Genomic DNA, 14,246 nt, shown 5'->3' with positions numbered 1-14,246 from the left:
CAACTTAATTTCTACAGAATACATCTAATTCATTTTTAAGTCCCCCCCCCCACCCCCAAAATAATCCGTTAAGACAAAGGCATAATGTATCGCATACTAGCTCATTATGAAATACTTACCTTAGCATGAAGCCCTCCAGCGGTGCCCGCACACCGCTGAGACGGCTGGCATCTTCCCCCGGTGTTTCTTCCGGGTTCACGGGCTCCGGTGCTGTGAGTGGACGGAGCTGCTATGACGTCACTCCCGTGCATGCACGTGGGAGCCGCCGGCCACGGCACAGAACTCTGAAGAACAGCACAGGTCGCAGTTCGTTTAGAGCACATGCACCGATGATGTCTTCGGCAGCGTATACAGAAAATATCTTCTAAACCGTGCAAGTTTATTAGATATTTACAGTACCTACAGGTAAGCCTTATTATAGACTTATAGGTACAAACAAATCAGGGGAGTTTACATCCTCTTTAAAATTTACTCCTGCTCTGCCACCTATCCAGATTAAATATTACAAACAACTCACAAACCTAAGGCCCTTTTCACATAAAGCGGACTTTGCCTGCTCAGTGGGGAATCTGTGCGCTGATCCTTGCTGAGAAGGCGGATGGCTGCTCTGTGTCTGTTCCGCTTATGCAGAGCGGACACAGGCACAGCCCACTGTCCTCTATCCGTGGTCGGATGTAAATGGACCGACCGCCTGTCCATTTACATCCCACAGCCATCCGCTCCGATCCACTAGACTAGGGGTCTCCAAACTTTCTAAACAAGGGGCCAGTTTATTGTCCTTCAGAGTAGGGTAGAAAATGCCCTGTTTAGAGGGAGTAAACAATGCCTCATCATTGGCGTCATTGGGAGGAAGGGTGCTCCATTATTGGCGTCATTGGGAGGAAGGGTACCCCATTGTTGGCATCATTGGGAGGAAGGGTACCCCATTGTTGGCGTCATTGGGAGGAAGGGTACCCCATTGTTGGCGTCATTGGGAGGAAAGGTGCCCCATTGTTGGCGTCATTGGGAGGAAGGGTGCCCCATTGTTGGCGTCATTGGGAGGAAGGGTGCCCCATTGTTGGCGTCATTGGGAGGAAGGGTGCCCCATTGTTGGCGTCATTGGGAGGAAGGGTGCCCCATTGTTGGCGTCATTGGGAGGAAGGGTGCCCCATTGTTGGCGTCATTGGGAGGAAGGGTGCCCCATTGTTGGCGTCATTGGGAGGAAGGGTGCCCCATTGTTGGCGTCATTGGGAGGAAAGGTGCCCCATTGTTGGCATCATTGGGAGGAAGGGTGCCCCATTGTTGGCGTCATTGGGAGGAAGGGTGCCCCATTGTTGGCGTCATTGGGAGGAAGGGTGCCCCATTGTTGGCGTCACTGGGAGGAAGGATGCCCAATGTTGGCGTCACTGGGAGGAAGGATGCCCCATTGTTGGCGTCATTGGGAGGAAGGATGCCCCATTGTTGGCGTCATTGGGAGGAAGGATGCCCCATTGTTGGCGTCATTGGGAGGAAGGATGCCCCATTGTTGGCGTCATTGGGAGGAAGAATGCCCCATTGTTGGCGTCATTGGGAGGAAGAATGCCCCATTGTTGGCGTCATTGGGAGGAAGAATGCCCCATTGTTGGCGTCATTGGGAGGAAGGATGCCCCATTGTTGGCGTCATTGGGAGGAAGGATGCCCCATTGTTGGCGTCATTGGGAGGAAGGATGCCCCATTGTTGGCGTCATTGGGAGGAAGGATGCCCCATTGTTGGCGTCATTGGGAGGAAGGATGCCCCATTGTTGGCGTCATTGGGAGGAAGGGTGCCCTATTGTTGGCATCATCGGGAGGAAGGGTGCCCCATTGTTGGCATCATCGGGAGGAAGGGCTCCCCATTGTTGGTGTCATTGGCAGGAAGGGTGCCCCATTGTTGGTGTCATTGGCGGGAAGGGTGCCCAGAGGGCCGTATAAAGGCAAGCAGAGGGCCGGATAAAGGTAAGCAGAGGGCCGCATTTGGCCCACGGGTCACAGTTTGGAGATCACTGCACTAGACTAATGGGGGGCGGATCCCTATCCGTCTGTTTTTAGCGAATAGGAGGTCAGCGGGTGTCAATAGACACAGGTCTATTGACACCTGCTGCTCCATAGAGGGCAATGGATGATCGGATCGGGTCCGTCTAAACAACTGACAGGTGGACTCGATCGGTGGTCTGTACATGTGAGTGTTCAAACCACACAAACAAGAACTAAAGCAAACAATAGGCTGCAGCTGACACCTAGTTTGTGTTCCCACACCTATAATGAATAAAAGTAAATATTGATGTCATACTGCTCAGAAGATAAAATATATAAAAAGTATATTTTTATGTTCATTTATTTGATATACGATCGGTACAAGCACTGAAGTCACTGAAATAATATTTATTTGGTGAATTTTCGAAGCAGCGCGATATCAATATTTATTTTTATACCCAATTAATATTTAACCACTTCAGCCCCAGAAGAATTAGGCCCTTCCTGACCAGTGCGTTATTTGCGATTCGGCACTGCGTCGCTTTAACTGACAATTGCGCGGTCGTGATCAATCTAGAAGCAATGCATGCAGAAATCCCCAAACTTTTTCCAACAATTTTATGATGCTTCCAATTTTCACACTTGTAAAATCTGAAAAAAGTATAAAGTAAAAGTACCAGAGGAATGCACAGTTTCAGCATATGAAATGCTTGGGGACGACTCCCTCTTCTGTAGCCGATTCTCTTCTGTACAAGGCTGACTGTATGCGGGTGGAGGGGTAGGTGTTTTGGGTGGATAGGTCTTCGGAGCGGGTGGCAAACGAGATTGGTAGTCCGACCTCCCTGTAGAGAGAGATTACATTGTTAACTGTATGCAACTATTTTGCACTCATGACTTTGCTGGGAGCAAATTACAATCTTTGTTCAGTCAGGGGTTTAATATACACGCAAACAGAAATGATAACAAGGATCCTTAAAGCGTTTGTTAACTCAAAAAAAAAAAAAAAAAAAAAAAAAAAAAACACAAAAAAAAAGGTTCTGTTCCTTTAAAGCATGTTATACAGCACAGTGCTTGTGCTGTGTAATTTGGCACACTGCATACCCTAAAAAACCTGGCTGATCCTGCCTGGCTACACCCTTCTCTCTGCAAACTGACCACAATAACCATGGCTGCTGAGCCCTGACACCGTGGTCAGTTTGCGTGGGGCATGACTGAAAAAGGTCTGCCAATCGGCTCCCAGTCAGCGCTCTCAGCCAATGACAGAGTGATGACCGGAGTGTTCTGGAGGAGGGGTGGGCCCTGTCCCCCTGTCAAAACACAAAAGAACAGCAGGGGAGATCGCTGTACTAACATCACATTGTGTTATGCTACAAGCTCCTAGAAGCTAAATAGTGTTATCCTATGTGTTCATGCACACTTTGTTTAGGCTATTAGCATTTTTTGAGCTTCAGCATCTAGGAGCAGAAATAAATGTTTTTTGTAGAGTTTCTTGGAGCGTTTTTACAGCAGAAAAAAAACCGCTGAATGCGCCTAACTGCTTCTAAAAGAGTTTTTGATTTTTTTTTCACTGCAAAAACGCTAATAAAATGCTAATACTCCAAAAATCCACTAGAAGCTGGCACAAAAATGCTATTATAAGCATTTTTCATCCAGTATTTTTTGAGCTTCTGAAAAATGCTAGTGTGCATGGAGCCTCAAGGAATAATAAATAACAGGAGTGCCTGGCATAGGAAGAGCACTGCTTTTTTTTTTTCCAGGAGGATTGCAAAAGAAAATTTACATTTTTGTAGAGTACCGTTGAGCTACAATTAAAGCGGAGTTCCACCCTTTAAAAAGTCAGCAGCTACAAAAAGTTTTAATAAACAGACACTTACCTGTCCCACAGTCCTGCGATGCGGCCGCCTGAGGCCTCGGTTCCTCTCCCCCCTTCTCTCTATGGCGCCAGCATTGCAAGTGTGGGCGCCCGGCTGTGGCTTCACAGCCGGGCGCGCACTGCGCATGAACGAGCCGCACATTATGAATGGCCGGGCAATCTTCTGGGACCTGTGACGTGTCCCAGAAGATTGCAGGGAGGGAGGGGGAAGAGGTGAACTTCCTTCCGGTGCCAGGAGAGGAAGTGGGAGCTGGGTACCTTTGAAAACGAGGTACCCGCTTGCCACCCAAAAAAATGACATGCCAAATGTGGCATGTCAGGGGGTCACGAGTACTTAAAGCGGAAGCTCCATTTTTTGGGTGGAACTCCGCTTTAATATTTTTAGATGTTCTTATAGCAAATCATCTTTTGTCCACAATAATATTGGAGGGAGCAGCTATAAGGTTCAGAAGAATACAAATATTAATATGGCAAAATATAGTGCACTGCAATTATTATTATTATACAGTATTTATATAGCGTCAATAGTTTGGGAAGCGCTTTACAACATGAGGGCAGACAGTACAGTTACAATATAATTCAATACAGGAGGAATCAGAGGGCCCTGCTCGTTAGAGATTACAATCCAAGAGGGAGGGTCAAGTCATACAAAAGGTAATAACTGTGGGGGGTGATCTGATGGAGAAAATAAAAGTACAGTTGTTAGGTGAGGACAGAATTGGCTTCTCTGAAGGGAAGGGTTTTCGGGGATCATCTAAAAGCAAACAGAGTAGGAGATAGTTGGACAGATTGGGGTAGGGAGTTCTATAGAATGGGAGAGGCTCGGGAAAAGTCCGGGAGGAGGTGACGAGGGAGCTAGAGAGCAGGTGGTCTTGAGAGCAACAAAAAGAACGAGTAGGTTGGTATTTTGAGACTAGGTTACTGATGTAGCTCGGGGCAGAGTTGTGGATGACTTTGTAAGTTATTGCTCGTATTTTGAATTGAATTTGTTGGGTGAGTGGAAGCCAGTGGAGGAAATGCCTTAAAGAATCTATGAAACAAGTTAATTTACAGATCAACAAAAGCAAAATATATGGACTATAAAATACTTAGAGAAAAGCCATTGTCGGCCCTGTCAAAAAGTAACATAATTGGGTAGCTATGACCCTATTTAAAAGCACTTAGTAGGGTTGCACCTATACCAAGCATTTGCACGAGTACTTGTACTTGTGCAAATGCTCCAATGCCTAATCTGATACCTGTTGTACCGGGCCTGGCATCCTCAGTGTAGCCGGGGATGGACAGTCTCACAGATGGTCAGTGCAGTGGTGGGGGCAGTTACAAGCAACGATCTACCTGTATAGCTTTTCTGACAGCAGCTTCTCCTCCTCTCCCTCCCGTGGCTGTCAGCTGTTTTATTGATAGGTTTACAGGGAGATTGGTGCTTGTAACTGTCCCCACCACCGCACCGATCACTCCTGACTGCCCCCTGTGTCCTCCTTCGGCTCCCCGGGTCCTCCTCCAGCTCCCAGTGTCCTCCTCCAGGTCCTCTGGCTCTCCGGGTCCTCCTCCGGTCCCCTCCTCGTTCCAGATCTGTCAGGATGGAGAGCAGAGGAAGGAGCCGGTAAATCTGTCATGTACTGGCTCCTTCCTTTTCTGAATGCACAGAGTCAGTGATCAAACTCAACTGTGTTTACGACGCTTCAGTTTATGAATGAACAGGAGCCTCTGTCTCCTGTCCATTCATGTTCAGCACAGCTAAGGCTGCAGACACAGGAACTGGGGAATCTGTGTCCTCAGTCCCTTGCTCCATCTCAAAATGGAGATGTCAGGGGTTTGTTTAGAACCCCGATATCTCACCAAAGCCATCCCCCTCCACCCAACAGGACAAAATAAATAAATAAATAAAAGAACTGTAATACATAAATATTAAAAAGGTTAAATTGTAAAAATAATAAATAAATACACTGACACCGTCCAGCCCCCCCCCAAAAAAAGAAAGCCTTGTAAAAAAAAAAAAAAAAAAAATTATATAGCTGGTAAAACATAAAAAAAACTAAAAAACTACTGACACAGTCCACCTCTCATCAGTGCCACCTATCAGTGTCCATCAGTGAGGAATATTAGTGCCTCCTCATCAGTTCCCTCCTATTAGTGCTCTGATCAGGGCCCACCACCTATGTGTACTGCATATTAGTGCCTCATCAGTGCTGCATATTAGTGCCACTGTCACATGACATTTAAAAAAGTATCGGTATCGGCAAGTACTTGAAAAAAGTATTGATACTTGTACTCTGTCTTAAAAAAGTGGCATCGGAGCAACCCTAATGCTTCAGATGTCTTATTCAGGTGTTCAAGATGTTAGTTCTAATGCCCTAGGTACATGAAGAAAACAAAAACAAACAAAAATGTCATAAATTAAGGACAATTCCCTGTGGGACAAATAATATCTTCACAAGAAGTCCACAACCACATTCAGTGATCCCCTCAGCTGAACCGGTGAAAGTGATGCCAAGTTTTATTCCATTTGGCTCAGCAAGAAGTTTGAGGAGAACCAAAATCTTGTACTTCCTCGAGGCTGAGTCATATAATTGCAGTGGCATCATCAGAAAGTATCTGAACAAAATGAAGCTGGATTGATTGCAATGAATTCATTTGAAGCTTCCTCCTGTGATGAAAAACATCTGAAATTCAATATGTATTGCATGCTTGAAGGCCAGGAAACCCTAAGCACGTTGCTTCTCTGTGTGGGTTTCCCAAGTCCTGGGCTCACATACATGAAGATGAAAAGACCTATTGATAGCAATGAGAAAGATAAAAACTGCAAAGCCAACAGTGAGAAGGTGAGCTGACTGTGTTGAAGGGGGAATCAAGCGATTTTCCTTCCTGCAACCACAGGCATTTTCATAATCTATGGCCTGCTTCAGCCTTCTCAGAATTGGGCTCCTGGAATTACTGACATTTTGGCCTCGGAAGGATTAAAAATGAATGTTTTTTAAAAAGGTTGCCACTGCATCAGTTTACCAGAGTTTTTTTTTTTTTTTTGCTTGATTTATGACTAAAATAAATCGTCTTCCTGTTATTACAGAGAAAACCTTTTGTTGCCAAAATTGTAAATAACACAGATATTTTATATCCGCCCAGTAGACAGAAGGCATGGGTAAATTAAAATGGAAAATTTATCAAATACCGTAATTTTCCTTTCCTGATGGACTCTATGGCAGTCTAAGTGTGGGGTTAACCCCGCCTCCTTTCCAATGCTATAGGACTCCATTCCTATAAATTTGAGCTCACAGCCAGAGACTGCGTTCCGTAACTAGCCAACTCTTGACCAATGGGTCAGAACTCAGTATGCCATGGCGTCCATCCGGAAAGGAAAGTTATGGTAAGTATTTGATAATACATTTTCTGTTTTCCTGACAGACTCCATGGCAGACTATGTGTGGGAAATAACTAGACAGACCACACAGGTGGGTATGCTGATCAAAAAGAAATTTAATTTGCCCCTTCAACCGACAGGATTCTTAAACCAAAGTTCACAGAAGACAGAGAAGCAGGTTCTATGCAATAGTGTGACATAAAGATATTAATGGAGGCCCACGAGGCCGCTTTGCAGATAACATCTGGAGCCACAATGCCCCTGGTGGAGTGTGCCGTCACCGCCTCTGGAGGAGCCAAGCCCTTAGCCTGCTGAATGGATTGGACGATCCAGGTCGCAATCAAACAAGTAGTCAGAGCGTCTAAAAGGAGGAAGTAACTTGCAGGTATTCCTTCAGTATTTCCCCTACATCCAGAGGGTGAACTTCAGTGGACCCTGGGGCCCTATATGTAGGTAGGACAATTCTTGGTTTTCATGGAACACTGAAGTAACTTTCGGGTTTCAGGCGAGCATAGGATGAGGACCACATGGTCCGGGAAGAAAGTCAATAATGGTTCTTCACGACCCAAGGACCTGATCTCAGAAACCCTTTTGGCCGAAGTGATGGCAACTAGGAAGGCGACTTTTGCAGAAAGATTTTTTAATAGAAAGCGAAGCGGATCCCGCAGTACTGAGTTCAGACAGTGAGTCGAGAACAAGGGGAAGATCCCATTTGGGGAATCTTTGCCTTCTTTGGGTCTTGTCGCCCCACGGAAGAACTGCCAGATTAGAGGATGAACAGCCTATGTTGTTCCGGAGAAGGCTGACAGGGCTGAGACTTGGACTCAGAGAGCTGAAGGATAGCGACAGATCTAGGCCGGATTGGAGGAAGCCAAAGATATCCTGGGATTCCTGGATCTCTGAATGATCTGCCCGTAGAGGATGAGAATTCAACAAATTTGGCCCAAATTCTCCTATAGACCTTATTCGTGCTCGCCTTTCTCAAGCTCATAAGGGTGGAAATAACTCTTGACGCACACCCGAGAGTTTCCAGTCTCTCCCTCCCAAGAACCAGACCATCAGTCTCAGCAACGCCGAGAAAGGGTGCAGGACTGCCCCCTGAGAAAGAAGGTCCGGCCTGAGAGGAAGAGGCACCGGGTCCTGGAAGCTGAGCTGGGTCAGGAGGGGAAACCATGTCTTATTCAGCCAGTAAGGCGCTATCACCACCACCTCGAGCGCTTCCGCTTGAAGTCTCCGTAGAAACTCGAGGATGATCGGGAGCGGGGGAAAAGGGTATGTCCTGTTGAAGCTCCACCGATCTGTCAGGGCATCTATTCCGAAGGCCTGGCTGCAACAGCCCGAGTGTAATACTTCTTGATCTTGAAGTTGCAGGGGGATGCAAATAGATCTACTTTAGGAGTGACTCCCAAGTACAGGATCCATTTGAACGTCTGCACATGAAGGGACCACTTGTCTAGCTTTGTGCGAGGTAGGAAGTCTGCTGGGATGTTCGCTGAAATATTCGCCAGATTTTTCTGAGCCCAGGACATGATGGGCATGATGGGCTCGACTTCCTGGAGTGAGGTGGAGCTCTGAGTGCCCCCTTGTCTCTTCACATAGGAGAACGCTGTGGGGTTGCCCATTCTCAATAAAACTTATTCCCCTTTGAGGAGATGCAGTGAAAGATTGAAGGGCACACCAGGCTGCCCGTAGTTCCAGGACGTTTGAGCCCAGGTTGTGAAGACGGGCATCCCACTTGCCTCGTGGAAGTTCTGACCTAAAAAGGCTCCCCAACCGGCACCGCTGGCATCGGTCGTGACTGTGACCCCTGAGACAGGGGCAATAGAGTGGCAGGTGAGAAGATTTCTGTGCTGGAGCCACCAGAAGAGGCTGTTCCTCATCACTGAAGTTATGGGAATGGACTGATTGTCGTCCCCTTAATTCCATTGTTAAAGAAACCCTATCTGAAAAGAGCGTAACCTCCACAGAGACCATTTGACCACGGGGGTCGTAGAGACCATTGTGCCGATAATTCTTAGGCACTGCGAGGCCTTAAGGCGTGAGGAGCTCAGAGCCCGTGAAATTTTCTCTCGAATGACTGGGATCTTCTCCACTGGGAGAGAGATGGTGCTTTCCACCGTGTCGAACTGGGCCCCTAAGTATATCAGGCACTGAAATGGTTCCAGATGGCTTTTTTCCAGGTTTAGGAGCCACTGGAAATTGATCAGTCTGGAGATCAGCAGCTGCTCCTCGTCTTGTAACAGTAACAAGAGATCATTGAGATAGTGATACAACCTTATCCCTTTCATTCTGATGAGGGCCACCACGGCCAGGAGAACTTTTGAGAAGACTCGAGGTGAGGTTTTCAGCCCGAAAGGAAGGCATGTGAACTGTAGATGTTTTTGCTCGACCATGAATTGGGAGGTATTTGCGAGCGTCTTCTGCCACGGGCACATGGAAAAAGGCATCCTTTAGGACAATTGAGACTAGCCAATTGTCTGGCTGCATGGCTTGCTGAATGGTGGACAGGGTCTACATTTGGAATTTTTCGTATTTTATAAATTTGTTTAAATAGTTTAGATCTATCAGGGGGCGCCATGAACTGTTTTTCTTCAGCACTAGGAAGAGAGGGAAATATATTCCTTGGAACTCTTCATCCTTTGGGACAGGCACCATGGCTCCCTGTGCTATCAGTGAATCCACGTAGGACAGTAACATCTGCTTCTTTTCTTCTGACCGTGGTAGCAGGGTAAAAATAAATCTGGGGAGAGGGATACTGGTGAAGGACCACGTGTGGCCTGTAGAGACAGTCTTGATGGTCCAGTAGTCCGAGACTGAGGCCACCCAGACGTGCCGGAAGAAAAGCAGACGAGCCTCCACCCAACACGCGTGGGTGGGTCCAAGCTCAAAACTACTTAGCTGGCTTGCGTCCGCAATATTTACATTTTTGGCAAACTCATTCAATGAATCCAAGCTCTGCAAGCTGAGATAACATGCACTGCATTGATGTATTCACACAATTTTACAGTAACCATGAGATAAAACAAAGTTCAGGAATATTCCTTCATCCCATTGTTTTGCAAATCTATGTACACTACAAACTGTATGACTGAATCGTTTCTGATATCGCTGTTTTACCAACCTGACAGCTTATTATTCTAAATAGAATCGTTAATATTTGCAGACAAAATTAAGGTTTCCTAACTACCAGCAATAATCATTTGTAAGAGCACCTGTCATTTCAGATTCATCATGCCAGCACCTGTTATCGGGGATCCACTCACCCGCTGCCGCCACGTTCCTTATCGTGTTGTGTCACTGCCGCATCACCAGTCGTCCCATTAAAGTGAATGGGAGTGAATGGGACTGTCGGTGAGTCAACAGCGGGTCAGAGGAATATCTGCTGCAGGACAGAAATGACAGTTGCTCTTTACAAATTATGGATTTAAACCAAGCCTTTTTACTAGTGATTTAAATCAAATCCACCCTGCTGCATTGTACTGTATTGCTACAGCATAGAAAAATGTTTAGCTGAGTGTGCATGGCAACAGTTTGGGTAGGGCCCTTTTCATTTTCAGTATGACTTTGCACACCTGTGTACACAGCCAGTTCTATAGAGACATGGGTTGAAGAGTTTTGTATGTTGGAACTTTAGTGGCCTGGATGTAGCATATGTACAACTTAACAGATTGGCTTGTTTTCTTGTTGGTCTTTGTAAGTGATTGTAAAGGATAAACCACCCGCGCTCCTGGCTCTTCCTGCCTTCCAAGCAACGCTTCCAGGAAGCCGCTAGCTAGGGTGGGTACTCGCGCGGGCTCGTTCCTGAGCCACACTGTGTGTACCTATGGACACATACAGTGTGACTTGGCCTCGCCCCCAGCTCCCTCGTCACTGAATTTGATTGACAGCAGCAGGAGCCAATGGCTTTGGGCATGGGGAGACTTCCCAGATTGCAGAACACAAGGATTACTGCTGATTACGACTACTAGCAGTGATCGAATGTAAAAAAAAATCATTCCAGAAGCATGCTTGTAATCCAAAGCACTTGTATATCAAAGCGAATTTCCTCATAGGAATTAATAGAAACTCAGATAATTCTTTCCAGTGTCACTGCTAGTGTATGCAGTACCGCATGTGGCCAGAGGTGGGGGGGGGGGCGCCAGAGACACTCAAACACTCAGAGACCACTCGGGAACTGAGTGTCTCTGGCACCCCCCCACCTCTGGCCACATGCAGGTAGTGCCGTGGCTGGGATTCGAACTGACAACCCCAGTGCTGATGACAGAAGTGCTAACCACTTAGCCACTGTACTGCCTAAAATGGGTGTTGCCACAATGATGCCATCTGGTTGCCATCTGCACTATGCCAGCACAGGCACATAAAGCACTGCAGTGTTCATTTTTATTTCTAGGAATTTTTTTCCAGTTATTATAGAATCCATTCACATCTCCTGTAGGTAATGATTTCCACACTCAGCACAATTTTTATAGACAGGGAGTCTCTCCTGGTGTTCTGAGTTTGCATGGATAGTTTTTAAATACTCCCAGAAGACATCCCTGAACACTGAAATTACTGTTATAAGGAAAGCAGGAAAGGGTATAAAGTATACAGTATATAGTACAAGGAGCCTAAACTGGCGCTGTGCTTTATTCATTCAGCATCTACCAATAATTGAAATACAAGTTTGGAACAGACTGAGCTTTCAACCTTAAAGAGTCAATAAGCCCCAAAATAAACATTATTTATATTGCAGCTTACCAATTTTTAGACGTGATGGCTGAATTCGTTTTCTTTTTTAGGCTTCTACTTTTATTTTCCCCTAGTGATCCTGCCAGTTAATCTGTTGTTTTTCAACAGAACAAGCTGTTCTGCAGATTTAGCAGTTAGAGGGTTGAGACAAACCATTTAACAGTTTGGCTTCAATCTGTTATCGTTTTCCAATCTGCTAGTATATCTAAGGCCCCTTTCACACCAGCAGACTGATCGGGCCCCAGGGTGGATATAAAACAATGAATTTTTTTTTTTTTTTTTTAATCTGATTTTTTTTATTTAAAAATAGATTTTTTTGGTTTTTATCAAATTTATTTTAATCAAATGCTTTTGGAGTAAAAATATATCTAAAGATAGTCTATTTAAGATACCTTAATAATTTAGTTTATTCGGCATGAAATGGAGCTTAGTTATGTTGCACAAGGCTGTATATTCTGCAATATTTACATTTTTGGTAAACTCATTCAATGAATCCAAGCTCTCTAAACTGAGATAACATGCACTGCATTGATGTATTCACACAATTTCACAGTAACCATGAGATACGACAAAGTTCAGGAATATTCCTTTATCCCATTGTTTTGCAAATCTATGTACACTACAAACTGTATGATTGAATCAGTTCTGATATCGCCGTTTTACTAACCTGACAGCTTATTATTCTAAATAGGAAAACTTTGTTTTGTTTGCAAATATTAAAGATTCTAACTACCAGCAAGAATGAGTGCTTACATTTAAAGAGCGCCCGTCATTTCAGATCCATCATGGCAGCGCCTGTTAGCGGGCATCCACTCACCTGCTGCCGCCACGTCCCTCACCTTGTTGCGTCACTGCCGCATCACCAGCCGTCACATTAAAGTGAATGGGATTGTCGGTGAGTCAACAGCGGGTCAGAGGAGGAGCCGCTCCGGGACAATTGATGACAGTTGATGACAGTTACTCTTTAAAAATTTTGATGTAAATCAAATCCACTCTGACGGGTCCACCTCTCAATTTTTCAGGCAGATCCGATCGGACCATCTATTGTTTTTTATGGAGCGGCAGATGTCAGCGGACGCGATTCCGCTGACACCTGCCGGTCCACTAAAAACAGACGGATGGGGATGCGTTCACTATCCATCGGGTGGATCGGATGACAGCCGCATGGAAACGGACAGCGAGTCCGTTTCTATCTGACCGCCCATAGAGAACAGCGGGCTGTGTCCGCTCTGCATAGTGGAGAGGACACGGAACGGTCATCCGCCTGCTCAGCGGAGAGATCCTACACTGAGCAGGAGGATCTCCTCTTGAGGAATTCAGAAAGGGGCCCAACACTCCCACCCCCAGATTAACAACTCTTCTGTCCAAAGGTGTCTCGGTTGCTCCTTCCTGCAGAACGTTGGCAACCTAATACAGTTAATGGCCGGAAACTGAGGGAACAAAGCCTAAAAAAAAAGAAAACAAATGCAGCTGCATTATACTACATTTTTAGTTTTGAGTTTAATACCGCTTTAAATGAAAAATCAGGAATGATTTATCGACGTGAATAACGAACGATACAAATTAGGCTGAAATGCTTCTGTTTTGTCTTATTGATTTCCCGTAGGATTTGCCGGCCACCAAGAAAAAAAAGATCCCTTTCTTTATTTTCTCTCTTACATACAAGGAGTTGATTTCCAAACCTCAAAACCACAAACAACGTGAGCTTGTAGAATATGGTGGTTTGGCAGACTAAAGGCTTTCACAGTTTTAAATATTATTACAGACATAGGATTTGTACTGTCTTACTGCAGCTTATTCAGTAGATTAAAGAGATTAAAAACAAATTCAACATACACAGTATCGCTCTGTAATACTTGTACCTTTCCCCAGGTTTTGTCTCTCTTTAAAAAACAAAAAACAAAAACAAACACACATTAAAGAGGAAGTAAACTCCGCGGTTTGTTTGTATAGGTAAGCCTATAATAAGGCTCATATATAGGTACTGTAAATACCTCCTAAACGCGCGCCGTTTAGGAGATATTTACTGTAAACGCCGCCGGTGATGTCATCGGCACATGCGCTCTAAAAGAACAGCCACCTGTGCCGTTTCTTCAGAGCCCTGCGCTGTGACCTGCGGCTCCTGCCCGCGGGAGTGACGTCATCGTGGCTCTGGCCATTCACAGTGCCGGAGCCCGCGGACCCGGAAAGAAACACCGGTGAAGATGTCAGCCGTTTTAGCGGTGTGCGGGCGCCGCTGCAGGGCTTCGTTCTAAGGTATTTCATAATGAGCCAGTATGCATTGCATACTAGCTCATTATGCCATTGTCTTAGGCC

The 14,246-nt window shown here is 45.7% G+C and overlaps 1 protein-coding gene across 2 annotated transcripts in view; it reads right to left on the bottom strand.

Annotated features, from left to right (window-relative positions):
* The window catches only part of IRAK1 (interleukin 1 receptor associated kinase 1), a 144,134-nt gene that overhangs the window by 47,992 nt on the left and 81,896 nt on the right, over nt 1–14,246 (bottom strand). For both annotated transcript variants that reach the window (XM_073600246.1, XM_073600247.1), the window contains one exon: nt 2,649–2,813. In XM_073600246.1, the coding sequence (XP_073456347.1) occupies nt 2,649–2,813 (165 nt within the window). The remainder of the gene's footprint in view (nt 1–2,648; nt 2,814–14,246) is intronic.

Source organism: Aquarana catesbeiana, linkage group LG09 (assembly GCF_042186555.1).
Source record: "Aquarana catesbeiana isolate 2022-GZ linkage group LG09, ASM4218655v1, whole genome shotgun sequence".
Taxonomy (NCBI): domain Eukaryota; kingdom Metazoa; phylum Chordata; class Amphibia; order Anura; family Ranidae; genus Aquarana; species Aquarana catesbeiana.
This window is presented reverse-complemented; position numbering and strand designations above follow the sequence as displayed.